The sequence below is a fragment of the Martes martes genome (genome assembly GCF_963455335.1).
Source record: "Martes martes genome assembly, chromosome: 9".
Lineage (NCBI taxonomy): Eukaryota > Metazoa > Chordata > Mammalia > Carnivora > Mustelidae > Martes > Martes martes.
Genome location: NC_137896.1, coordinates 62302367 through 62325644, shown reverse-complemented (window position 1 = coordinate 62325644; position 23278 = coordinate 62302367). Strand labels below are relative to the sequence as shown.

The 23278-nt window shown below is 36.3% G+C and overlaps 1 protein-coding gene across 1 annotated transcript in view; it reads right to left on the bottom strand.

Moving 5' to 3' along the window:
* The window catches only part of SRBD1 (S1 RNA binding domain 1), a 195780-nt gene that overhangs the window by 62070 nt on the left and 110432 nt on the right, over positions 1–23278 (bottom strand). Inside the window, exon 16 of the mRNA XM_080813290.1 lies at positions 18159–18241. Coding sequence (XP_080669416.1) covers positions 18159–18241 — 83 coding nt within the window. The remainder of the gene's footprint in view (positions 1–18158; positions 18242–23278) is intronic.

Sequence of the window (23278 nt, the reverse complement as noted above, 5' to 3'; positions counted from 1 at the left end):
GATTAAGCCAGACATAATCTTTTAATTTCGGACTGCTACTTCATGGCACAGCCCATGTGTTAAAATCAAGAATTAAATCTTGCCGTGATAGCAACTGTAATTAGTTTCAAGTAGCTATATGAAATGTCATTCTCATGATATATTAAAAACACACACAAAATCAGAACATTTCATATTCTGGTAATAATCCTAAGTACCGACTGTCACTGGCCACCTAGTGAAATCATTGTCAGTCAAATTCCCACTGATATTTAGAATCATTGGCTATGAGAGAGCAAGCATTTTGAAGTAAAGTAAAATGTTTCTATGACTTATACTTCTAGAAAAGAGTAGATGCAGACTTCTGGTGAAAGATACAGTTAAGAACCCATGCAAAAAGTAGAAATAAAGACTTTCTGCACATAAAATATACATTTCTCTTCAAACTTTTACTTTTTATAAATTTTAAAGTATTCCTTTTTCCTAGTCATACCTTCTTTCAAAAAGAGGATTTACTATTCCCTTATTATTTTATCTTTCAAGAGAAGTATTTTTATAAAGTTAATTTATGTAATATCTTTGAGATCAAAGAGAGAAAATTACTAAAAATATTCTAAATTCCATTATAATTTCAAACCTATCAAAGGAAGAAGAAACTGTGACATTACTTTGGAGTCTACGAAAATAAAAAAATTATGACATTACATTGGAGTCTATGAAAATAAAAATTCGTGGTACTATAGTCTTCAAAAAAAATTTTTTTTAAGTAACTGCACTATGAAAAGATGAATTGAGGACAGATACTTTCATTCCAAGAGAAGCTGTGACTTAGACATGATTAGGAGATGTTTTTGCTCTATTTCGAAGAGTAAAACTAAATGGAGCAATCGAAACTTCACCTTTCTGGCTTGTTTTCCTAAAGTACAGGTTATGCTTATTTCAAAAAGGAACTCACTCAGCATAATCCAGATTGAAAAAGGGGTCTGTTTATAAAATGTCCTAGATAGGTTCTCTTTAGGATCGGAGGCACATTCAGCTTTGATTCAGCTAGTAAAGCGATCCAGGAGGCTGAAACATCACCTTGGACTCTCAGAGAACTTAAACTTGACTTTATTTCCTTTCATTCCTGGCTTTAACATCAGAACAGGATTTTGAGAAGACAGGAAAAAAAAAAAAGAAAGAACAAACGAACAGAAGAACGAAACCATGTCCTTCTGGATCAGAAGGAAATCGATCCTGCCACCCACATCCGCGCCGCTTAACTTCACTCGTGAAAAGAACACTGAATGCTTTTCCAATTGGCAACTAAGTCTACGAGATGGGCAGGAGCTACAGAGATACTCCCTCCTTAGAAAACACACACACAACACCCTCTACATTCCCTGAAGTTTGAAATGAATTTCAGAAGTCTCTTCAGGCATCTTTATTTTATTACAACCCACATTCATATTTCAGTAGAATGACTACAAGGGAATCACTAATTTTTTATCTAAACTATGACGTTTTGGCAAACGTTATATAACCAACTATAAATCCACAACAAGCCTCAAATACTAAAGAGTTGGTAATTACATGATGAGAAACAGCTTGATTATGGGAGCGGCAAGGCAGGCTGTCAACAAACAAACAGCTGTTTCTTATTGACAACCCATAACTAGATCGTGCATCCCAACAAACTAAGGAGTTTGTTTCTGTTGTTGCTGTTATGTTTGTTTTTGACTATTCCACCCTCTTCCCCTCCCACCTCCAAAATACTGAGTCAATTTAAACATTAGATGCAAACCACAACAGAAGAATCGGATACACAGGGATAACAAGTAAAGCACTATAGACTTACAAAAAAAATTCTGTAGGTAATAACTAACAGAGGTTTAAAGTGTACTTTTCAATTCAACTTCAAATGCCTATCTTTCCCTGTGCAACACGTCCTGTCATTACTATTTATAAGCAGCAGCTCAGGCAATGGGCCTGTTTCCTCATTCCTGGATTATGACCACAGCAATGCCGCCACTCTGATCCTTTGTTCTGGAATCTTTCCCTGCAGCTTCTTCCGGAATGAACATACTCCTATCTACTAGTGTGAACTCTAAGGTCTTTTGTAACTTAAAATTGAATGATTCTAGGAATACCTGATAAGTTTAGCATATGAATCAATAATAGGAATAAACAGAACGTTAACATCAAAGGCTACCCCCCAAAAAAACAAAACAAAAATCCACCAATGTAATTAGAATTTGTTTATTTGATGGTGCCATCATTTGAAATAAACTCACTTTCACATCTGCACCTTCAGACACCTGCACATCTTTTTCGTTTTCTTTCTTTTTTCCTTCCTTCCTTCCTTTCTTTTTTTATACACATGTGCTATTTCCTTTAACACTCTTTCAGAAAGTATATAGGTAACCTTACTTTATTTTCCAAAAAGGCAATAAGAAGTAAAATTACGTTCCCAAAGTCATAAGAAAATGTAGCTAAACCAAGGTAAGACCATAGCTCCCTTTGCTGCCCTGGGGCTCTGTGTTCTTTCCACCACAACATACTGAAATGAGGAGGGGGGCCAGTGAGAATGTTCATGCAATTTCTGTTTAAGGCAGGTTCCCTCTCTATAACTCTCGGGGAACTCTTGATTAAACACACCCTGAATTATAACTCCTCAAATACAAGGAGGAGTATTTGTTAATGAACATAGTTCTATGTCCCAGGTATGACTAACCAGGTATTTTTTTTTAAAGATTTTATTTATTTATTTGACAGAGAGAAAGGGAACACAAGCAGGGGGAGAGGGACAGGGAGAGACAGGCTTCCCGCCAAGCAGGGAGCCAGATACAGGGCTCAATCCCAGGACCCATGACCTGAGCAGAAGGCAGATGCGTAAAGACTGAGCCACCCAGGCGCCCCATAACTAAGTATTTCAATCTAGAATCCAAATTTCCTTTGCAAACTTAATGATAAACATGGGATTTCTCCACAAGAAGATGTCTGCTGTCTCACTCACAACCAGTGCTCCATTTTATTTAAAATCATGCTCTTACCGTCTAGCAGATTGGGCTGGCTATCTTCTGCATTCTGCTGCCATCAATGGGTCTGTGTTCAGTTAATGCTACTTGGGTAACATGCCCATAAATTTGTATTTTGAAAAACTCAAAGTTGTTTAAATTTGTCAACACATATCTGAGGAGGTTTCAAATCGTAAACGAGGGTGGAATCACTTTTTAAAAAGCCTGGTTGTATTTCACACACTAGCCCCGAGTAAGGGACTAGGGACTAGGGACTAGGGAACACTACCTCTTCAAAAAGCAGCTCACAGGAGGTTGGAAGGGAGATGAGGATAGAAGCAAAGAAGCAAAAGGACTCAGCAAGAGAAAATGCTGAGGAAGGCAGAGAAAATGGAGGGCGTGCTTGGGATGAAGTTTTCTGTTATCCATGCTTTTAAAATAACTGTTATGTTCTGCAAGCGTTTGTGAGGGACATTTGAGGAGGGGGGTTGGGTAACAGACTTTTTAAAGCTAATTCCCAAGAATAATTTTAAAATTTCCATCTTTCAAAAGGTAACTAAACCGTTATGAAGATAAATCCACTTTGAGCGAGTGAATGCTAGCTTAGGTGGTATCAGACCTAATGTCTCTTGGAATGTCCAAAACATAGTTTCATTCTCTTAGTGAGGAGATCTCAAATGTTTGAGAGCCCCAACCAATGTCACTAAAATGAAGTTTTGCCTATAATCCAATTGCTTTTAAAATTAAATTTCTCTCATAGTCTGGGCCTGTGGATGATCATTACTAATCACCGTGGCTGGAACAGTCTCCAAGTGGACACATTCTCGCCAGGCCTGACTGACTGCTCATGATGACTGAGTAATCGCCTAACAAGGGGGGCCAGTGCTCCCTCCCAGTCTCCCCTGTTTACATAAACCACAGGCCTGGACCTCCCTCCTCTATGCTCTGTCTTTAAACTACACAAATAATGTTTCTCCTGGTCTTTGCCAACTCTCTGGGGAAGTGCTATGAAGGAATGACATAATTTTTAGAGCAAACCGAGGACTCTGAAGAAATGTGGTATGCCACTCCAAAGGACCAGAGATAAAATAGAAAACCGATTGTCATCCTTTTCATGGATCCTTATAATGTCCCAAATATAAAATGCTCTAATGAACTCTTACCAATTAAATGCCTTACTGATTTCTAAGACTTTCTGTTTGTGAATGGTTGGTACACAGCACATCTGGAAAATGAAGGGGGTCTTTCAGAAATACTGCCAGGAAGATGACCTATTTTCCCCTCTCTCTAGGCAGGTTCACATCACCACATGATGCTGGCTGTGGCATAAATCCAAAGAAAACAAACTTTTCTTGGTCTTGCAAAGGCTGTTTATGAGTATACAGCAAGTGCTTTATATCCTCCTCATTAGATGTGCAGGTCTTCTTTTGATTCCATTCCATAGTGAGTGTACTTCTCTGAGGCATTACACACTCACCTCTTCCCATAGTCAACTCCCTCTTCGAAACAAACGTTTTTTCATGAGAATGACTTCCTTTTGCGCTATAGTATTCTAATATAGTATGTTGATAAATACATCCTACAAAGGGAGGAAAAATAGGGTTCCTCACTTTTCCTTAACTCATCTGATACCAGGTAGTCATCCTCATTGGTTGAAGGTCTGGAATACTGAATTATTTTTTGATGTCTCCTGTGAGGTTATGTGTGGGCTGCTTAGAAACCATAAAGATGCTACCAACTTCCCTAATGCCCTAACACATGGATCCCTTTTTTTTATTTTTTCCCCTTAACATGCTGGCAAGGACTGTTTGGATCATTCATATTCACTAAATGCCCAAAATAAAATAAATGAAAAAATTTCTAGTTTAAAGTCAGACAAAAACATTATAGGAAAAAAAGAGAAAGAGAGAGAGAGAGAGAACCATTCTGTAGATAAACTTTATGCTCTGGTGTTGAAAGTTATGGTCCACAAATCAAAAAACAGTCATTTCTACAGAGTGAGGCTTTTCCACCGTTCTCTCAGTGAATCACGCTGTGGTTAGCTGAAAGTGCTGTTCACATAATAAATTAACCACCTCATTTCCTTCATCACCAAAATATACACAGCACCCCCATACAGATTTGTTTTAATAAACGTAATAAAGCAAGCCCAGAGGTTATGGCTGTTATGACATAATCACACCTCTGAGATTTGAAAACACTCACTTGCACATCATGCCTCAAAAAGTCTTTGCAAGCTCCCCTCCAACAAAACCTAACTGCACTCATACCGTCTGGCCCCATTTATTCCAAATAAATAATGAAACAAAAGCCTTGTATATGGCAAGAGAAAATTCTCCCTTTCAATTATATATTTGAAAGGGAAATACATCTTTTTAATAATACTATACAGTAAACAGCTTGGGGGCCTGATGTGGATTATTAAAGAAACTATATCACCAGAGTTAACAGTGCACAAAGAAGGCAGACAACTAGCTTGCTATCTCACCCAAAACTGAAGATACTTTCTCAAGTTTGCTGTTCAACAAGACAAGCGACGCTGCATTTCCTTCTGTGGAACTAAGAAACAATCTCCATTCTACACAAATCGAGGCAAATTAACTTTTCTTACCTGTAATGATATTTAAAGTTATTGAGAGTAAACCCTCCCCCTAAAAGCCTCTCATCAATAGAATTCTTCCTCAATACAGACCTTTCCCCTTAGAATTCCTTTCCATGCTCACCAGAAAGAAAGATAGTGTGACACAACCATCCACAGCATAAGAGCAATCTGGGGGGCAGAAATGTGCCATCAGTGAACACACGCCATAATTTAATGAGGCCAACTTTCCTACCTCTGCATCACATCATAATCAGTTTGCAGGCAGGGTTCACTCCTATAAACCTCACAGTCCTTTCTACGGGATTATGAATTTAAGGCATCCTGTCACTGTGATAATGATGATGCCTTCCTCTTGAATGGAAAAGAGACTATAATCTTACAAGTAATTTACCTGTACTATTCTTAAAGACCACGATCAACACCTACCCCAACACACATATATGTAAAAATGAGTTCATCAATATTCCTTAGTAATATCAGATAACAGATATTCAGAATATAGTTTTTAAGTTATCAGAAGTGGTCCTCCTAATATTTACACATTTTATTTCTCTTCCTGATTGTGATAATTATCTAGCATTAATTAATTCATAATTAATCAATTTTAAATTTGGGTTTTCAAGAATTCTTTCCAATATGAACATTATTATATTATACAGTTTTTGCACTAAGAATTAGATTCTAGATTATCTTTTATCCACATTAATTACACATAAATACTCAGCAAAACAGAAAGTAATCTCTCTTTGAATGTCAGAATTGAACATTTTTAGAATAATCTTATTCTACTATTTTTAGCCTGTAGACTATCCAACTGCACAATCAATATGAGACCTAACCGGTATACCAAAAACTTCCTTAGGGCTTTGTGCCAACAAAAATAAAATTATTAAGAACTTTCATAAGTGTACATTTTAGTAGGTAATTTCACTTTAAAGATTCTACATCAATGAATCCCCCTGCAACAAAGGTTTTTCTTTGATACAGATTTCATGTTGTATTACTTAGAGGTCCTTAGAAAGACTAATTTTGCCACAAAGAACAGTTCCCTGTAAGTGCTCTCCTTGATCTGTCTCTGTGAGAATTATCTCCACCGTGAATAGAAAATGCATCGTGGAGCAAGAAAGGAATGGAGCAATAGGTGTTAAACTGAGGAACTCTGGTTCCTTTGGCCATAACAACCCTTCTTCACTTTGGAGTCATCTCACTGCAATCACTTGGCTATGCTAATGCTCTCTGCTCTGAAATTCACACTTTGCCTGAAAAGAGATTCATTAAAAAAAAAAAAATACTAGTAACTCACATTTCAAGTATACCCCACAAAAATTTTTAGTGAGAAGCTACAAAATTTTATGGTGTGTTCACAACAGAGTTAAAAAATACAGTAAAAGAGCAACTAAACCGACACTCTACCATTCATTCGCTCAGCAAATACTTATTGAGTATCTACCATGTGCCAGGTTGTGGGAGCTGTGGATACACTGGTAGAAACACCCTGTCCTCACAGAAGGGTTTACATTCCATTAGAAGAGACAGACACTAAACAAAATAATACAATGATTTCAGAAAATAAAAAATTCTCAGTTCTTCTGGGAGAAGGAGTATAGAACAGGAAGCTCCTAGTTCACAGAAAAAGAAAGCTATCCAGGTTAGGGGAAGCAACCCCTCCCAGTCCTGCTCTCTTCCATCACTTGCCAGCCATCCGCCACTCTGGGAGCTTCTTTTCGGAACTCTTGTCCATTTCCTTCCTTAGGCAAGCTCTAGGCATCATCTTGTCAGGCATCTAGCCTCTGCCTCTCCAGCATCTTCAACTTCTCCCTAACTACTTCTACCTCCTTCCTATCAACATTTAAGCATATTCAAATCCTGACCTCCTTAAAAACGTCTCTTCTTTAGGGATGTGTATACACTTGTTTCTGAGTGCTCATCTTTCATTCAGCCTTCAATATTGCTTTTATCTGACATCTGCCTTCACCACTCCAATGAAACTATTCTCATTATGGTCACCACCACCATTTTTTAAAAATTAAACATGAAAGCCCATTTTCAGTTTTTATCCTACCTTTATCTTTGGAGTGTTTTAGAATACTGATTTTTGCTTCTTCAAATTCTCATATCCTTTAGATATTGGTATATCCTAATTTTCCTCTTAACATTGCATATACGGTAATATGCATTCAAAATACCTGGAAATCTTGTTAAAATCGGAATCTGATTCAATAGGCCTCGGCTGGGGTCCAAGAGGCTTTCAATAGGGTCTCTTGCTGCTAATTAGGTGTAATCCTCAGACCAACAGCATTGGTATAACCTGGGAGTTTATAAGAAACACAGAATCTCATGCCCCACCCTAGACCAACAGAACCAGAATCTCCATTTTAACAAGACTCCAAAGGGTTTTATATGCCCATTCAAACTTGACAGCATCCCATCCCAGAATTTATGATTCTATAAGCCTGGGACGTGGGTGCAAGAATATGCATTTCTAACAAGTTAACAAGTAGGTGATATTGATGCTGCTGGTCCAGAAACCACACTTTAAGAACCAATAGTTCTCAACATGGCCTGTACATTAGAATCACCTGCAGAATTTTAACATGCTTGTTGATGTCTGGTCCACCCTCCAAATAATTAAACGAAAATCTCTAAGGATGTGGCCTAGGCTAGTTATTTTTAAAAGCTCCCCTGCTTGATCTTAAGGTTCCTAATTTAGATAATTTAGGAGTGTGTTGTGGGAGTAGTTAGTCTTGAAAAGAAAACAGTATAGGATGAATGCTAGTCATATTATGGTACCATTATTATAACATTCCTTAAACATCAATTCTACCTAACTCTGCTCGGTAAATAGTCACTAGAAAGATAATCACCCACAGTTTTGTCCTAGGCCATATCTCTGAAATGACCATTTCAAATAATAGGACCAAACAAATGATATTTCATTTTTAAAACTCACAGAAGAAAAATCCATATATGCCAAATGAAAAAGACAATTGAAAGATAGTGTTAGAATTTTGTGTTAAAAAGTATTTGAGGGGTACCTGGAGGGCACAGTCGATTAAGTGTCCGACTCTTGGTTTTGGCTCAGGTGGTGATCTCAGGGTCTTGAGACTGAACCCCAAGTTGGGCTCCATGCTCAAGGTGGAGTCTGCTAAAGCTTCTCTCTCCCTCGGCCCCTCCCCTCCCTTTCTCTCTAAAATAAATAAATAAATCTTTTTAAAAAAGTATTTAATTTGGTGCAAAATTAGGGTCTGAAAGATGAAAATTTCAAGGAATATCACAAAGAGAAATGTACTTAATATTAAATGTGGTTTTTTTCATTTTCGCTAAAAATTGAAAATATTTTTCTGACTGTATAAATCCTTATTGACACACACACGCATGCACACAAGTATAAGAAATTAAAACCAACTGAAAGCCAAAGTTCCTAAGATAAAACACCTTTAGCATTTGACTAAGGTTTCCTGCATCTTTTTATAAAACTATGATTTATTTAACAAAAGTTATAGTGTATAAGGAACACCATGTACCCACCAAACAACTTAAGAAATAAAATATCATACATATGGTTGAAACAAAATATTATAAATGTAGTTGAAACTCCTGGTATACCACTCCCAGTTCCTATTCTTCCATTCCATACCCCACCCAGGGTAACCACAATCATAAATTCCAGTGCTTACTTCTATATTCTTACTGTATATTATATACATATAATACATACACACATACATATGTATGCATGTATTTGTATGTTGGTATTTACAAATAGTATACATTATTTTTCATATTTTGAAATTTTATACCAATCATATAATACTGTACATATTTTGCAACTTGCTTTCTGTCTTAAAATATCTTGTAAAGTTTATCCATATTAACACAGATAACTCTAACTGGATCATCTTCACTCCCATATAATATTCCACTGAATATAATACAGTTTATTTTTCTATTTTCAGGATGATGAACACTCTTTCCAAATTTTCACTGCTATAAATAGTGCTTCAATGATTCTAATAAATACCTTCCTGTGCACATTTGAGGAAATTTTCAAGGATATATATATATATATATATATATATAGCAACAGAATTGTTGACTTGAAGAGAACCCCAATCTCCAACTCTGTTAATGTCCAATTGCTCTCCAAAGACTTTGTACCAGTTTATTCTCCTATAAGTTATGTACAAGATTCCCAATGTTCCACATGGTTGCTAACATCCAAATTTTCAGACTAAGTTTTGGCAACTTGAAAGGTTTCCTATACTGGCTTTAGTTTGCATTTCCCCAGTTACTAGTGAAAGTGATCATTTAAAAAATATTTTTGTCCTTTTTGACTCTGTTTCTGTCAATGGCCTGTTCATATCCCTTGTCTATTTTTCTTTTTTCCTCTTGATTTGTAGATCTTTATATATTCTGGGTCTTTTATAGGTTATATGTTTTGCAAATACCTTCTCCCAGTCTGTGGATTTTCTACATATTATTTTAAGATTCAGAGATGTTTTAGATTCTAATGTAGTTGATGTTTATTAATCTTTTCCTTTTATGGTAGTACTTTAAATGTCTTGTGTAATTTTTTTAATCATCCATGATAATTACTAGTTTTAAACACTGTGAAAATAGCTTAATGTTTTAGAAATCCTAGCACTTTGTGCTGCTGTATGAAAACTAAAAGATGAACTTGAGTAGAAACTGAAATTGATCTAGCTTCACTGTCCAAGGTCAATGACACACAAAAAGTAAGAAAAAAAAGATAAAGGAAATTAGATATTTCACCATTAATAATTTAAGGCACTACTGGTAAAAATTTCTTCAAATCATCCTCCCATTTCTTTTAAAGATAAATATGGTGTTATACTAAGGTGTGTGTATGTATACATGGCTTATTACACTGTTGGTGATTTCTAAGAACCTGAGAAAACTGAAGCCCATATGTCAACGAAGAGGCACAATTCATCCTGAAGTGAGGGAAAAAAAAACAGACACCCGGAATAGAGATTTTAAAACTAAGTTTAAGGAATAATTAATAAATTCTAATAGATGAGTTTATTCATACTCCCAGTCAAAGTCAATTACTTGTTCTTTTTCAGTTACAAAAATGGTTCAGTTACAGTATGAATTGCAAGGTTAAGTTTGATTTTCATTTATAATACTGGGTAAAGCACAGATTCAAATACAAGTCATATGCTAGGACTTCCAGTTAAGGGACAAAATTGTAAAAACACTTTGGCAAGGAACTCATCTATGTAAGTGATGCCTGATTTTTAGAACAAATTTCCTCTGTGTTTTATTTTTGTGTTTTATCTATTTAAAAATACTGCTTGGAAAAATCCAGGTCAAAGTCATCTAAGTGACTGTCCATGGGGAAGACTCTTTCCTATTATCCCATTCTACGATAACAAATAATTAAGGGATTAAAATGTCCAAAAGGATTTAGGCAAACAATATAAAACAGAGGATTCTTACTAACTTATTTTTACAAACACATTTCATAAATCCCTCCATGCTACCGATAAAATAGTTTTAAAAACTTTAATAATATCACCACTGAAGAATTGATTTTTTGTTTTTACTCATAACTGATCCCACAGAGCGGGTTGGGAAATAAGATACAAATTCCCACCTTTGAGGTTTTACCATGAAAAATTCAGCTGGGAAGATGATTTTCCTTTTGCAGTGACTTCTCCATTAACCATAATAATGAGGAATAAAGATGCCGGGATATAGAAAATACACTAAGGGTTCCAAAAGCTCATTTTGGAACACCATCTCATTCTCTAAAATCATCAAATGATCTAACAGGCAGGAAAGGAGGAAGAGGACTGTTTTGTCTTTCCCACTTTACTGTGCATGCTCATTAACAAATGGAGGTGTTAATGAGGACAAAAGTATCTCAAACATGGTGCAAAGAAGAAATAAATAGCAAGTAAATCCAACTTACTTAAATTCTGCTCTCAGGATATAACAAGGCCAAGCTAAACCACACTCCCCATGTCCCACAGAACTTGACAGAGCCAACCCTGCATCATCCTGCTCTCACCCTGGAGTGTTTTCGTGGGAGCAACACCAAGCCACTTTCCAGCAAAGTCTTTAGGGGTCAGTTAGGGATATGTTGTCATTCGACCACATTGGCTGCCTCTCTCTCCAGAAATTATGACAGGCATGTGTTTTTAAAATCAGGTCTCCCCATTTTCTAAGACAAGAACTGGAGTGCTGCCTTTAGCATTTTAGCTGTTATTAAGCCAAAAGTATTTTAGTTTCTATTGAAATAATAATATTATAGCTTCTATTATTTCATGTAAGTATTCAACATTCTTTCTTTGAATAGCTTTCATTTTTAAAATCAACAAATGTTTGTCCAGCTACTGGAAAAATCAGAATAAATAGAGTACTAAATCAGAATAAATATGAGTATTAAATTTATACCAAAAGCATTTAGAGGCCCCAACTAAAAAAGAAATTCAGTCCCACTCTGGTTATATTGAAGTCTATCGTATCAAGACTTAAAATTAAGTAGCACATTGATTGGGATATGGACATGGATATGTATTTTACAATTTCTTCCTAATACATATTTACTATAGAAAGTTTGAAAAAGGGCGCCTGGGTGGCTCAGTTGGTTGAGTGACTGCCTTCAGCTCAGGTCATGATCCCAGAGTCCTGGGATCGAGTCCCACATCAGGCTCCCAGCTCCATGGGGAGTCTGCTTCTCCCTCTGACTTCCCCTCTCATGCTCTCTCACTCTGTCTCTCTCTCACTCAAATGAATAAATAAAATCTTTAAAAAAAAATAAGTTTGAAAAAAAAAGTAAAAAAGGAAATAAAAAAACCCTAATCACACCAACAAAAATATAAGTATCAGTCACTAGCCATTTCTTCAGTGTAAATGTACATCTATATTTTTAAAACAGAAATTGGTTTTATTCTGTATCAATAACTTCACTGCAATTTAAAAATAAAGACATTGGGGGGGTATGTGCTATGGTGAGTGCTGTGAAGTGTATAAACCTGGCAATTCACAGACCTGTACCCCTGGGGCTAATAATACATTATATGTTTATTTAAAAATTAAAAAAAAATAAAATAAAAATAAAGAAATTTCTCATTAAATCCTCCCTGAAAGCCTTAATGGTTGTATAATATTTCAACTGATGGATATACCATTCTATTGTAGTTGCTTCCAATAATTTTGTTATAACTGCAAATGTGTATATAAATCTTATCAATGGTTCTTAATACTGCCTTAGAAGAGATGCTTAAAGGGAGAACTACCAGGTCAATGGCACACACTCTTTAAAAGTACATCTTGACAGGGATTGACTATTTGCTAGATATAATAATTTATACTTCCACCAGCTGTGTATGTGAATAATCACTTCACTGTATCCTCACTTGCATGGATGTTTATCATTTTATTATAACTTTACTCAATTGTTAGATTGAAATAATATCCCTTTGCTTAATTTGGGTTTCTTTGATAAAGAAAAATTTTTATTTCGTCTATGATAAATGGTGGCTAAATGCTCTTTATATATCTTTTGTAAATGTTTTATTTAAACCAACATATAATTGTATACAAATGAACAAAAAAAAACCAAAACCTTAATAATAAAATAGATAGTTGCATACATACAGATTTGTGGCAAATAATTTCCCTAGTTCATCATCTGGCTTTAAATTTGTATGTTAAATAACCTAGCAAACATACTCCCAGGTATATAGCCAAGAGAAATGAAAACATACATCATAAAAATTTGTATAGAATGTTCGTAATAGCATTATTCACAGTAGCCAAAAAGTGGAAATAACCCAAACTGATGAATGGATAGACAAAATGTTGTATTATACACATACAATGAAATATAATTTGCCCATAAAAAGGAATGAAGTAATGACTTGTAATGGATGAACCTTGAAAATATTATGCTAACGAAAGAAGCCAGTTACAAAAGACCACATATTGTGTGATTCTATTTATATGAAATACCCAGAACAGACATATCTATAGAAACAAAGTAGATGAGTAATTGCCTAGGGCTGGGAAGGAGGGGGTGGTAGAGAGTGACTGCTTATGGACTCTGCGTTTCATTTTGGGGTGATGAAAATGTTCAAATGTTCAAAATGTCAATATACTATAGTCTATTAAGATTTACAAAAAAGGTGAATTTGTCTCTTGCTCTAATTTTTTTTTAAAGATTTTATTTATTTATTTGACAGAGAAAGATCACAAGTAGGCAGAGGCAGGCAGAGAGAGAGAGAGAGAGAGAGAGAGAGAAGCAGGCTCCCCACTGAGCAAAGAGCCTGATGGGGGGCTCAATCCCAGGACCCTGAGATCATGACCCGAGCCAAAGGCAGCGGCTTAACCCACTGAGCCACCCAGGCACCCCTGTCTCTTGCTCTAATTTTAGAAGTTTTTAATACAGCATAATTTTTGAAGCTATGTTGTTAGATAACACAGAATGTTCAGGACAATTATATCTTCTTGGGAAACTGTCTGTTACTAATATAAAATATCCCCCCCTTGACCTGTTCAATGCATTTTGCCTTAAATTCTGTTTCGTCTGATATTAGCGGTACTATGACTTTCTTTTTCATTTGTGTGGAATATTTTTCTCCAAAATTCTAATTTCAAGGTTGCTTTTATCTTTAGAAATATCTTGCATACATATACAACTTAGAGCTGTATTTTATTTTTAAAAGTATGAGATTCTACTAACTGGGGAGTTTAACCCATTCACCATATATCTATCACCTATACTTATTCCTGTCATCATGTATTTTATTTATTTACTATGCTTCCTTGTTTTCTGTGCCTTTGGTTGGGATGATGAACTTTTAATTTTTTACTCTCATAATGTGCATTAAATATCCTATTTGTGATTATTCTTCATATATTTCAGATTATGTTTTTCTAACGAAGTATAAAGTTAATCTATATCTTAATTATTTTCCTGAAAAAGAATCTTGTATAACTTCATTTTCTTCTACTCTCCCATGTTAAGCTGATCTGGCCCAGACTGATATATTTAAAGATTAACATCATAGATAAAACACTCTGAGGCTCAACTAACATTTTACTGCACATGTGTGTATTGTAAAGCTCTCCACTGTTTCTTCACCTCAATACTGTGCCTTCATGACACTCCTTTCCTTTCTTTTGTCCCAACTCCTGCTTTTTTGGGGTCAGGAGTATTTTCATAAATAATTCTTTCAAAGAAGATTTATAACATTCCAAAAAGGTAGATCACTGCAGGTCCAAAAATGTTTTTATTTTCTTCTCACATCAAATTGCTGAGTTGTCCAAATATAGAATTATGGGTTCAAATAACATCTTTCTCACAATTCAAAACTACTGCATTCTATCTTCTATTACTTGTTTTTACCAATAATAGGACTGCTTCTTTCCTTTGTAGGTGAACTGTTTGCTCTCTAGAAGTTTTTAGTCAGTTCATTTTTTATCACTAGCATTCTGAAATTTCATATGAAGATGTCTGAGTGTAGATCTTTAGTTATCCTTTTACTCAATACTACTGGGCCTTTTCAAAACTTGTCTGTCTTTAGCACAAAGAAATTTCTTCCTATTATTTCTGTGATTGTAACCCTCCTCCATTCTCTTTATTTGAATTTGCTATGAGTTGAATGTTGAAGCTTTAAAATGGCCTCTGTATCATATGACATTTTATTCATACTGTCCAACTTTCTCAATTTAAGATTGTATTCTAAAGAATCTCCTAGCTCAATCATTCAATTCATTAATTTGTTTTTAAGCTGTGTCCACTCTATTTAGACCATTTGGTTTTTTCCATCTTGACAAGCAGATTTTTTAATTCTAAGACAGACTTAATTCATTTTATCCTAGATTTGTTTTACATATGCAATAACCTCTCTTTTCTCTCTGTGAATATTAATTTCACTTATTTCAAAGCCTGCTGCCTATTCATTGTTATTTTTTGCTCATTATATTTGGTGCCTCATTTTGCTAAGACAAGTTTTCCTCAAATGTTCTGTGATTCTTAGCAGAAGATCATTTCAGAGTCCCCAATTGTCTGTGTATGCTGTTTTTGTTTACCAGCATCAGAATCCATTGATGTGGGATATGATGCCAGGGGTCAGAGATGTGCCAAAAGTTTGTTTTCCCGGCATGAGACTCCTTGAACTTCCTAACAACCAAAGGCTACTTGAGGGATCTCCCAGCCTCCCTCTGGTCTCTGGGTTATACCTAGTGCTTGAGCTTGGATTCACAAGGTGTAGAGGGAAGGGGTCACAATGGGCCTAGTCGTTCCACACGCACCTCCTTCTCTAACACTACAGGTCCCCTCCCCACTACTTGAACGTGATTCTGGTTTGAGAATACTATTGATCTGTACATTTTTTAAAAAAGATTTTATTTATTTATTTGACAGAGAGAGAGAAGAGGAAGCAGAGATCCTGATGCAGGACTTGATCCCAGGACCCTGGGATCATGACCTGAGCCGAAGGCAGAGGCTTTAAACTACTGAGCCATCCAGGTGCCCCTGATCTGTGCATTTTAAGCTGCAGCTCCATCAGGTTTTATTTTTCCATGAATATGATTCTTTATTTTTACTATCTTTCAGGAATTCCTGAAATTTCCATCCACCAACCCTTTCTTGTTTTCCCAGGTTATCAACTTACTCATATATGTTTATATGGATACAAATATACATGTGCACCTTCTCTGTCATCTTAAAGAAGGTGGAATCATGGATATGCCAGTAATAGTGGTGGCAGAACTAAAGGGTATCATAAGCTCAGCTTACCATCTTGATCACTTTCTCAGTGTCATTATTTGCTGAAAAGTCTGTACCCCAATGTTAAGATGGTTATTCCTTTATATCTCAGACTTGCATATCCAACTTCTATTTGACGTCTTTTGGATTTCTTACAGGCATCTCAACTTAACATGTCCAAAACTGAATTACTGATCTTATCCCCACCAAATCTGTTCTGTCAGGCATCATCCACATACTAGGACTCCTGGAGCAAACTCCCTTTCCTCCACTTATTACCAAGTAGGCCTTACAAAATAGATTTAACTGCTTTCCATTTCTACCGCTATTAACTTTGTCCGAGCCACCACCATCTCTCACCTGAACTAGTAGAACAGCCTCTGAATTGGTCTTACTGCTTCTCTTCTTCCTTTCTACATCATTCTCCCCAGATTAGCCAGAGCCAATGTTTAAAAATACAAATCAGATCATAACATTCCCTTGCTTAAAGCTCTTCCATTTCTTCTTACTGCTGTTGGAACGATGAACTCTTTCATGTTAAATGCTGTATCTCCAAAGAATCTGGAGGCTAAGTCTCTGCTATTTACCAAAGACTTCTTTGATGCCAATAGCTTATTAGCCTGCCTTGGTTCTATGAGTTTGACTTCTCCTTTTCTTTTCTTTGTTCTACTACCTTGCTGAGGTATTCCATAACTTCGTCTTGAATTAATAGTTATAATTCTTCTTAACTAAAATACTTATATAATAAAACTGTTACAATTATACTCTTTAGATACTAGGCATTTCTATCTAGTTATCTAACTAGATCTACCCCTTCAGCAACTATCCTTCCCAAATGAACAAGTCAAGTCAAAGGTCTAGGTGCCTCTTAGTCTAACTTGCTATAAAATGGGAATACTCCCAGTTAAATTCAATATGTGACAAGTTAGTCTAGGCTTTGCCAATGTGTGAATCTGGGTAAAAATCCTAACTACTCTGGGACACAGCTTCCTTTTCTGTCAAATGAAGGGGTAGGGTTATATGATTTCTAAGATCTCTTCTATTTCTAGTGGTCACGGATTTCATGCCCTAACACATTTCTTAGAGAATAATACAGAACCTATCTTTCAAGTGCCATGAAAATTATACAGAAGATAATATTTTATTTCAGATTTTAAAAAGACTTTCATTAAAAAGAAAAATAATTCAACTTGAGGTTTCTGAAGACAAGATATCATGGATTCACTTTGCCAAGATTTAGTGTTGTCCTCAACTGCCCAATGAACACACACACAACCTCAAGAACTGAAAATACAGTAATAATAATAAGCGCCACTACTACTACTGCTACACAGTAACAACTGAAAGGCTCTAGATCATACTGGGTAGTGAGCAAAAACTCATTATAATAATCAAATAGAAATAGGAACCAGAAAAAAGAAATAAGGCACAGTAGGTACCAAAGGCTTCTTCCTGAAAGATCAATAAAGATCAATATTTCATACTGGCTTACACAAAGAGCCAACATACCCCCCTTGCTCCATTTCCTCTCTTTTTTTACAATAATGGTAAAGGGAGAGGCTCTCTGGATTAAGTTACTAGCCTGATCTAATGTTTTAATAGTCTTTAAATATGACTACAGTTAATTCTAAATCTTAATCCAAACCATAAACACCAAAAAAGGAAAAGAAAAAAAAGAAAAACTCCCCCCTTCTCTAATAACATAACTCCTAACTACCTTCCCATCAACTGTGTAACCTCTGAAAATGGGAAGGTATTCCCACTGACACTTAATTACTATGCCAAGTCTGCATACTATTGACGGGTTTCACAAAGTAAACGACCCACACTGCTTTACCTGGTACATTCCAACTCCAATGTGCTTCGGCTCAATTTTCACCAGCTCAGCTAATGGGTCTTGTACACGCCTTGCTATGGAAACTGAAAAAACAGAAAATAAGTATGGCTTAATGTGAAAAGCAGTATCCAAATAATAACTTGGTTAGGCCTTCATAATGCAAGTATTTAATTCCTTCCTTCTTCTCCCACACAAAGAAACCAACAATTTAACTAAATTTCAAAGTTTCCTTTTTTCACACAAAAGAAGTGAATGCAAAATTTCAGGATTACTTTTGTTACCAGAATCTGTAGGCATTCCAGAGCACAAATAGATTGAAAGGTTAATACATCTGGAAAAAGAGATATAATACTTACTTGCTATATTTAAATAATCACCTGTTCATTCTTCAAACAGAGCATATCAGCGCACCTCACACTTTAATGAACAAGTCGGTATTTGTTTCACTTTTAAATAATCCTGCATTATTATGACATATATTTGCAAATCAAATATGTTATTAGGACTAGGTCCTGATAGTGATGAGTAATGGATGGAATCATACCTTACTGCACCTGGAGACCAAGTCAGTTGGCTCATGAACACACTTGTATTGCCTTAGATGTGATTGCAAGAGTAACTGTGAAGTGATCTGAATCTCAGCTGCTTGTCTCTGAACACACTCACTCACAGTTCTAAATCACATCCCTTTCCTGACCATAACAATCCACGGTCAAGAGATCTGAGTTAGCTTCCAACATTCCTTTATCTGTTTTCATGTTTTTACTTGGTCATCATTTCTCAACTTTTTCTTACGAAATGGTAGCAAAATTTCATACCTAATTTAACTTATAAGATAGATTTAGCTGCAGAAAAGAAGTTTGGTATGAATATTAAGGATACTTCCAAGGGTAGCTCTTTTTTTTTTCTTTTCCCAAATGGTATAGTTACATTGGGTCCTTACATACAAACAGCTTTCATTTTCTAAATGTGAGAAAGCTAGTCAGTGTCATCTTCTCACACTGAATGTTGGATGAAATATAAACCCATTCATTGAAAACTTTAAGGCCATCAAAGGAGATCCCATGCCTGTTCTTATGTTATTAAACTATTCAAGGTCTGGCAACAGAAGCCACCACTTGCAAGTGACTATCGGATCCTCCTGTCACTGATTTGTACCACCTCTTCATCAGAGATAACTTCTACTCTGAGCATTCAGTTCACTGCATGAACATTCAAGTCTTTTTCATGTATTTTATTATTACTTCTCACACACAGTGACAATGGCAGCTTGCAAAGCCAGCTTAGAGAGCAATAAGCTGGTGTCATACAATCTGCCTATTTTCCCACTGAAGAAGATGCAGACTCCAGGCTCCAAGGCCTTCACATACATTTTCTTGTCAAACCTCACAAAAGGTTAATGAGTGCAAGTGCTGCAGGTTACAGGGGAGCTGCTTCCCCCAGTAATCACATGTATAATTACACAGTGAGAGTAGATGCCACCAGGGAAACATCTGATAGTCTCTGGAAGGAAAGATCATTTCTTTATTCTAATCTTCAAAAATATAATCCAATAAGACTGCTTTTCACATACATGCATTGCCAAAATACTTTTAGATTAAAAACAAAACAAAACAAACAAAACACAACAACCCACAACAGGAAACCAAGTGAAAGACATAGGCTCAGAACAATCACTGTAGGAAGGTACCAAAAATTCAAAAAACAGGTATTAATAATAGGTAAAACTCTCAAATCTACCCCTCCAGGAAAACCTACATTATGAAAATCTAAACTTCGAAACTGGTTAGAGCAGTTGCATAATTTGTTAAGTGTGAATAGGTTTCTCTGTTTAAAAATTTATTTTAAGTATAGAAAAGGACTTTAACCTATTTTCTACCTGGTTCCTCCTAACAGGTTCACTGCTAGCATCTCCTTTGTTCATACTGATTTGCTAAATGACAGTTTCTAAATGACGCATTAATTCTCCAATAAGTCCTAAGAGCCTCTGGAGTTACAACGTCCCCAGTAAACAACCTCTACATAGACCCTAATGTTTCTAGAAGTGGTATTTTGCTTTCAGATGCTACTCACTCTACAGAGCATAAAAACTCAAGCAGGCATAGAAGAGATGGGAGATAGAAGAAAGAGGAAAATGAACATTGTTCATCTGAAGGATGTTCGTTGTTCACGAAGGAGGAATCTAAACACAGTTTAAAGGAAAATTGGAAAGTTGTATGTCCAGGCTTTCAAGAGAAGATGGTGCTGGCAGGATAAACAAGAAAGGAGTTAATTAACAGTAGTAATGCACACCCGTAGGTTGAAAATGATCGGGCTGACAAAAGATTCCTGAAATTAGGATACAGATAGGTAGCTCAGGTAAAAGAAGTCTTACAGAGTGCTGATAAAGAGAACGAAGACAAAGGAAGAGTCAAAGCCCAAAAGCTGAGGGCATGTGCACATTGTGGGATAGAGAAGAAAAGATGGACACAGTGAAAGAGGGTGAAACTAAACAGTGAGGAAAGTAGCAACAGAAGTAAAAAAAAATTCTAGAAATGTTTAGCATCGTTACCATATGTCCGCAAATTTTTACTACTGTGTGGTATATATTCAAGAAAAATGAAAACATATGTCCACATAAAATTTTGTATATGAATGTTCATAGCAGCATTATTTATAACAGCCAAAAAAGTGAAAACAACCCAAATGCCCATCAGCAGATAAATGGATGAACAAAATATGGTATATCCAAATAATGGAAAATTATTTGGCAATGGGAAGGGATGAAGTGCTGATACATGCTACAGTGTGAATGAACTCCGAAAACATTATGATAGTGAAAGAAGCCAGTTACAAAAGACCACATGTTGTAATGATTCCATTTATATGAAATGTCTGCAGTAGGCAAATCCATAGAGACGGGAAGTAGATCAGTATTTATCAGGGGGTGGGGGAAGAGGGCAAGGGGGGACCGACTGCTAATGGGTGCTGGGTATCTATTTGGAGTGATGAAAATGTTCTAAAATTGGATAGTGGCGATGGCTGCACATTCTGACTGTACTAAAAAACACTGACTTACACACTTTAAAAGGGCAAATTTTATGCTATTAAATTATATCTCAATGAAGCTGTTATATATTTTTTCAGTGTAGTATATCCAAGCATATGCCAATACTATTTTGCCCACATGATGTCAATATATCTCTATGTCATGGTTATGATTCACCATTGTTCAGAAAATTCTAGTCAGTACAACTGGACAAGGAAAAAGAGATGGTATCATTACTGAAAAGATTTGATGGGTCCATAATCAAAGAAGCGAGACTGATACAAAGCGAAGGTCAAGCAAAGCTTTATTTTGCGCCAAGCATCAAGAATCAAACCGACCGGTCGGGGTCCCTCTTACAGAGAGGGCGACCCCTCCCTGCCTTGCCAACTAACTTTTAAAGGGCAAAGGCCATGTGGTTGAGCCCCGCCACACACAGGTGGCCATTGAGATTGCAACACACAGAGAAAGCTGCCCAGTTATGCTAGGTCACACACAAGTGACCAATTGAATTACAATTTACCCTATAGTAGATATTTGAACTAGCCTATCACTTTGGTCAAAATTGGCGCCCAAAAGGCGGGGCCCACACTCCTTGGTACCTAGGGAGACAGTATGCGCGCCCCACTGATTGGATGTCTCCACCTGGCCTGCCCCGCCCTTGTATTTGGGCTCTGTTACCTAGGACTGGTTTCCCGGACTTGCTTTTCAGTAAGTCCCCTGGTGGAAGGGGGGGGGGGGGGCGTGCCGGGTCAGTTTAAGTTTTACTGCATAAACAACAAAATCACTGTTTAACCAGATGGCATCGCTCTAGCTAAATAGGTCCTTACAAATTGAAACTAGATTACTATTTACTGATGATGTTTGGCTACTTTAGAAAACCCAAACAAGTCAACTGAAAAAATATCAGAACTCAGATTTCAATTGGCTGGTTTAAAAACACCCAGGCAGGGTGTCTGGGTGGCTCAGTGGGTTAAAGCCTCTGCCTTCGGCTCAGGTCATGATCTCAGGGTCCTGGGATTGAGCCCCGCATCGGGCTGTCTGCTCAGCAGGGAGCCTGCTTCCTCCCTCTCTCTCTCTCTCTACCTACTTGTGATCTGTCAAATAAATAAATAAAAATCTTTAATAAATAAATAAATAAAAACACCCAGGCAATAACTGATAGAGTACCATATGCCATCAACAACCAATAAGAAAATATTGTGAAGGGCAATCCATTTACTCTGTGTGTGTGTGTGTGTGTGTGTGTGTGTGCTGCCTGTGAGTAATAAAGTGTACAGAACTTGGATGAAGGTGCCAATTTAACAGAATTTCAATTAAATGGCTCTAAAGTGTATATGGAAAAATGGAAATGCATAAGAAAAGTATGATTAAAAAAAGATTAAAGCAAGTCACATCATAAGCCACCGTAACTGAGAGTCTTGCACTGTGGCAAAGGCAGACCAAGGAAAAGAGGACTAAAAATACACATAGGAATTTCATCTTTAATATACGGTAATCTGTTAAATGGTAATAATGTAACTCAGTGGGGAAAGGGAGACAACTAAACCGCTACTGAACAAAAAGTTAAGAATTAGAGGAAAAAAAAATAGGTTAGTTATACCCAAAGGAGGGGCGAAAGACTGAGTGCTCTCATAGGTCCACAAGCAGAGCTACCTCCTATGGTTAGGCAGGATGTCTGGTGCACAGACCTGCACAACCACATGAAGTGACCCTGAAAGCACCACCCCCTCATTCAAAATTTATCTTCTATCCAAAGGAGAAAAAGGGTTCTATGGGTTTTGGTCTTCAGTTCTCTGAAATATCTAGAATCTAAAAGTCATTCTAAAGCAAATAAACTTAATGCTTGAAAGACTGTACTAAACTGTGTTCTCCTAAAAATTTACCTTATTTTGTTATCTAGGAATATCAAAGTGAAAATTTTTATTTATAAAGTCCCATACTCCCCTCATTTTCCCCTTCCCCTTGCCATCAGACAGCAACAGAGGCAGATAAGACTTCCCATGCTGTTTTTTCATTCAGCAATTCCAAATAAGAATTTTTTCATTATAAAACTTATGAAAATGTTGTTTCGATAAATGATTTTGATCGCCTA